Below are 5,765 nucleotides of genomic sequence, written 5' to 3' on the forward strand. Positions count from 1 at the left end.
TCATTAACCCGCTTATCTTTTGAACTCAACCAATCTTGACGTAACTTATTTCAGTCTATTTAAAGTTGGGTTGATCTTTAGTTCAAATTGACCTTGAGTAACTTTGCTAAATTATTTTTAAAATAATTTTGTTTGTTTGTATGTTATATATGACCATAACAAAATTTTTTTTTTTTTTAATTTAATAATTAAACTATTCATAAGAAAACAATACACATTAATTAAAGTTTGGTAAGAGTTGGGCGGGCTGGGGTATGACCGAAATTTTAGTCCAACTTGACTTAACCGATCTCAGCCCAAATAACTTTTGAGTGGATCATTGACCCGCCCATTTATTAACTCGACCCATTTTAACCCGTCCCTTTGACACCCCTAATCTAAATCAATCTTGATTTCTTTTTCTTTATTATTTTTTTCTCGAAGCGGAGCCTTAGAGAATCAGTGATCCATAGTCACGTATTTGAGTCTTGGAATTAGTGAACAGACTACCTACATCACACTTTCTGGAGTGCAACTCTTCCATGGACCATGCATAAACATGGAATGTTTCGTGCCCTGGGATGTCTCTTTTAATTCATTTGATTCACCGCCTACAATTTCCACTATTCTCTTCTTTCGTGTCCTTTCTTTGTCACAAAAACATATTATCGTGCTGGTATTTTCGCAGTCCACAATTATCATGGATGTTGTCGTTAAAGTGTAATTTCATTAGATATATAATGATCAAATTTGTAACCAAATTATTGGAGTCTTTTGGTCACTTTTACCTCAAGTCAAAGTAAGATCTACTAGCCTGCCTTTGTTGGTCACAACTCACAAGTGAATGAGTCTTGTTGAGGAGCTTCATTGCCTCACAAGCAAACAAATAAAGCAATATAATCTTTGCTAAGGACTGGCCAACTAGCAGTTAAGCAAGCAAGCAGGTCCCAGCTTTATTGGTCCACTGTGTGATATCAGATCCACAATTAAACAATTGGAATATGAGAAAAAGATTCATTGATTGTAAGCACGTCGAGCATTAATTGATATATAAAATATATAGACATAACTAGAAAGTATAGTGTTTTTCCCTTGGTCGAGCAAATTTAATAGTTTTAGCTCAAATGTTGTACATGTATTAAATTTTTTATTAAATATGTATAAATATTAAATTTCAAATCCTAGTTCTGCCGCATATGTCACTTCATACAAATAATAATGGTGCATGTGTCCACGGCTGAGTTATCAAAAGCAATTTCTTATGTAATACTCAATACTCATAAAGGTCAATGAAATAAAAGGAATACAAAACAAAAAAGAAAGCCCCATAAAACATCTTGAATTACTTAGACTTTAGGATGGATCATACAAGTAAGAGTTGGTTAAGCACTCTACAACTAATACTTTGACTTAGTAGATTATTGATACTTTTCCCTTTTGTATAACCAAGCAAGGAGGCCCACCTTGCAACTAGCTACTTCCTCCTTTACTATCTAATAGTCATGTGGGGTGCCAGAATAAAATGTAGTTTTTATGTACTTAGTATGATATGTTAATTGCTTTTTCATGTCTAAGCAATGTCCTTTTTCTCCTTCTATTATTGCTTTTTCAGGAAAAAGAGCAGAGTCGAAGTAGGTTGATACCATACATGACTCTTATCCTGCATTGGAAAGAGATGATGGCTCTTTTCAGGACAAAACTTCTCACATCATGTGCAGGTGAAACAATATTTTGCTAGTCTGAAAATAGATCTCATCATGATAATATCATAGTTACCCTTGGAATAAAGTTATTCAAAATTCATTAGGCAATCTTAATGTTTTCATGGTAATTACCGAAGGGAGAGGTAGTTGACCATCAAGAAAACTGGTAATGGGGAAAGCTGCACTAGTCACTGAAGACAGAGTACAAACCACCACTTTCAGAACTAGAACCAGAAGAAAAGCCTTTGATGTATAGTTAGATGACAGCAGGGTACATTTTAAAACTTCTTTTTTGTCATGGTTATACAAAAGAATAATCAACATTTGGCACATATCAGAATTTAAAAGATTTCTTTTTCCACTTCTCCAAATATGGCTCAACTCAGCCATAAAACTTTACATAAATAAATACTAAGCGCCTACCTGAAAAAAACTTGCTACAGCCACCCCAAAGCAAGGTTGAAAGTCTAAAATTGGTGTGTTTCAATATGAAACAATGGCAACAAAATAATTTGATAACAGCCACGTATAAATCAGCTGATGTACACCCCCCTTGCATAATCATTTCTTACAATATACAAGAAAAACTGGACTCCACTCTCCATAAGAAGCATTCTCAGGATGATGCAACTGCAAAAAAAACCGGTGCAGGTTGGCAACAGTGGGTGAATATGTCAAAGCTTAGCCTAAACCATGACCATCTCTGTTCTTGGAACTCCAGGCTCCATCTCCAAAGACTTCCTCAATCATAGTGCAGGTTGGTAAAAGGTCAACTTTATTTTTAGCACAGCTTAAGTACCCAATGTCCCATTCCTTACCATTAGATGGCCCCATCACAAAATCATGCCCACTGCCACTTCCAACACCAGCAAAATTACTTGCCCAGTGATTAGAATTGTCAGTCTTTCCTTGTGGTGCTTCTGAACCAAGCCCAGCTGCATCAGTGGTACAAGAGTTATCTTGTACATCATGGTCACCTATTTCATTTGAATGTCTTTCTAGAGGCTGAATATTGTGTCCAGAACTGTTGTTACTATCAATCAACCTATCAGGACACGCTTCTAACTCATCACTCAAGACATTCCTCCCGCCAAAATCTATAGTCCTATAATCTTCCAAGGCTGCACCACCAGCTTCCTCATCATATGCTTTTTTATCATTCTCATATATCTCATAGCTACCAGGATAATTTTGGTATACTGGTGATTCAACCACGGAATCCTCATCCTCATCCGTCATTTTAGCTTCGGCAGCAACAACATCGTCATCGATCTCCTGCCATTCATCATTATCACTGTCTATATTTAATGGGTCAAACCTGTTCTGCTTGGCACGTTTCCGCAACATAAAGACATTAAAATAATAGCTAACGAGTTCTCTCTTGCTCCATGAAGGAAATTCAACAGCAAGTTGGTTCCAGAAATTCCTGCCTAGTGAAGCAGGATTGGAAAATACAACCTCGTGAAATAATTCCTCTTCCTCTTCACGCCATTTCTCTGCCACTAACTCTCCCATATCATAAAAACCCAACCTAACAAATGTTTCCTCACCAAGGGCTTCCTTAAGCTTCAACCTTGCTTCTATGATATGCAGTCGAACACATCCGAAGGAACCTGCATCTTCACAGGAGCACTCAATTTTTCCTGCTCCCACGTTCCCCTCATGGTCTGCAGGTAGCTCTGGTTTAGGCATTGGAATGATACAAGTACCAGCAAGTTTACTCTCTTCATCACAATGATCCACAATATCTGATTCTAGATCTTGAGATGGAAGATTCAGGCTTTCATTCGTGCACTCCTTGATGGATTTATTCTTACTATCATATGCACCCCATTCTGGTAATTCAGCTTGGAAATCTGGTCCAATGGGGACCAACTTTCGTGGAGAATTGCTCAAAAGAGAGGCATAGACCTCCCTTGGATGAATAACAACTCTGAATTGAGGATCAATATTGTAACACTCAGAGGCTGTCAATATGTGAAAAGGTGCCTCGGACCTGATGTCTTCTTCGCTGGTGCTACTAGTGGCCCAGGAAGAGTTCGAAGCAGAGCCATGAAAGCTCATCTCAGTTCCTTTCTCAGTAGAAATATGGACTTCAGCCACATTGCCACTACCAGGTCTCTTGTCAGTGGCAGCTTTGTCATCTTCTCCACCTACCAAAGAGCATATAGATATTAAGCTCATCCAAGAATAATGAACCCAAAAATTCATTCACATCCAAACTTGTTGCTAAAAGAGCAATCTTGTAAATAAAAGCATTCCAACAATTACTCACAAAGCAGCTAAGACAATGCAAAGCATTTCGGAATTTTGATAGGATAATAATCTCTTCCTAACCTGAAGTGTAACACTTAGGAGGAGCCACTGATTCACATGGAAATTCCAAAAAGGAAACTAGCTGTCTACTTGGTTCTACATGTCTCGGTTGCTTCGATGAAACTTCATACAATTCTTCTTCACCAAATGGTCTTTTCTGCACCATGTTTAACTGCAAGAGGAAGTTAAGTTGAAGAGGTGTTAAAAGGATACAGAACGTCACTAACAAAACTACTGCATGTATACTAAATATATTATATTTATATGTAAGAACAACCAAAACTAAACTATCAATAAAAGAGAGTAAATGATAGACATAAGACCCCACTATGTTTTGAGCAAAGAATTTAGTCGGTACCATTGACCCTCGACAGGTAAAGGGTCAGTAATCATTTGTTTTTAAGTTTTTTAAGTAGTGACACGTGGCACGTGTACAGTGAAAATGGAGTGGCTCAGAGAGTTTGATAGTACTAGACAATAGAATTCGAAATATTTAAAAAACTAAATTTTTTTAATTGAATGAACAAAATTTTTAATAAAAATCAGATTTTTCAGGTTCAATAAAGCCAAAATTATCGGAAAAGATGACGGTTTTAGTACCTGGGAGAAGTCTTCGTAAAATCGAGCAAAAGATCTTTTGGTTCGAGCTAATTAGGATCAATTGACAATCGGAATCAGAAATTCCGATGAAATATTTTTTTTCTTCTGGAATTGTGAGCGAAAATGATTAATTACAACTTTAGGAAGAAGAAAAAAAACCTAACCCTAGATCCCCAAATTTAGATTCGAGGCTTTAAAAAAATCAAAAGATCAAATCAACCAGAAATTGATGCGATTGAGCATAAGAAAAACGGATTAAACAAAAAATCCCCAAAATCCCAAACTATTAATATGAAAAAATCAATCCTTTTTTTTTTTCTTTTACAAAGGCGAGAGAAATGAAGGGATACTAACAAAATTGAGATAGAAAAAAGCTTAATTTCACGAATCCTACGACAGAATCGAACAGATCTGGTGAAAAAACGATAGATCTGAAACCCTAACCTCGGGATTCGATTTCCACACGGCTAGAGCCAAAAAAGTTATCAATCGATAGAGAATGAAACGAATTAGAAGGATCGGGGGTTGATTTTATCGTCGAGAAGAAAAATCGAGGTCGATTCGAGGGAGAGAAAAAGAAATTAGAATTGGGGAAAAAATTTGTTGACGAGAAAAAAGGGTAAAGGTGGGTCAAGGGAAATCTGTTATTGGGGTGCCCCGAAATAGTAAAGCGGGTGGTCAAAAAGGACTCCGTAATTACAGGTAATTACGCCAAATGCCCCTACCTTTGGAAATAAATCAATAATGGCTGCACCACTAGGTGTTTATCTGTGGGCTAAAGAGTTGGAAACTCAGTTGGTCAAGTGTTATAAAGAGACATACGTGTCATGTACTAAAAATTTTTATATAATCAGATTACTTATGATCTAATTATAAATAATTTAATTAATGATTCGATAAAATTAATATTTAATCTACTATAATTGGTTAAACAATGTAACAATGTAATTTTTTGACATATTACTATATCTAATTCAATTTTTTTCCTTATCTTTTTCCTTTCTCAAGTGAAAATGTTTTATTTTACGAATATAGTGTAATAGTAAACATATACCACGTGTTTCATGAAGTCAATGCGTTTAAATTTTTTTATGATACATAGTCAATGTTTTAAATATCACGGATCCTATGATAATTTTAAAACATATCATATCTATTTGTTTTATG

General features: G+C 35.9%; 1 protein-coding gene across 2 annotated transcripts; it reads right to left on the minus strand.

Moving 5' to 3' along the window:
• Positions 1–2,019: 2,019 nt before the first annotated feature.
• LOC104247505 (uncharacterized) lies at positions 2,020–5,283 on the minus strand. Of its 2 annotated transcripts, none has more exons than XM_009803546.2 (3): positions 5,043–5,283; positions 4,020–4,170; positions 2,020–3,835 (listed from the first exon to the last, which is right to left on the minus strand). In XM_009803546.2, the coding sequence occupies exons 2-3, from the start codon at positions 4,162–4,164 to the stop codon at positions 2,364–2,366; spliced, it is 1,617 nt and encodes a 538-aa protein (XP_009801848.1). In that variant the 5' UTR covers positions 4,165–4,170; positions 5,043–5,283; the 3' UTR covers positions 2,020–2,363. The 2 variants fall into 2 exon arrangements, with proteins under 2 accessions (XP_009801848.1, XP_009801847.1); XM_009803545.2 differs by having other exon boundaries at positions 4,599–5,282.
• Positions 5,284–5,765: the final 482 nt, after the last annotated feature.

Source organism: Nicotiana sylvestris, chromosome 6, assembly GCF_000393655.2.
Source record: "Nicotiana sylvestris chromosome 6, ASM39365v2, whole genome shotgun sequence".
Lineage (NCBI taxonomy): Eukaryota > Viridiplantae > Streptophyta > Magnoliopsida > Solanales > Solanaceae > Nicotiana > Nicotiana sylvestris.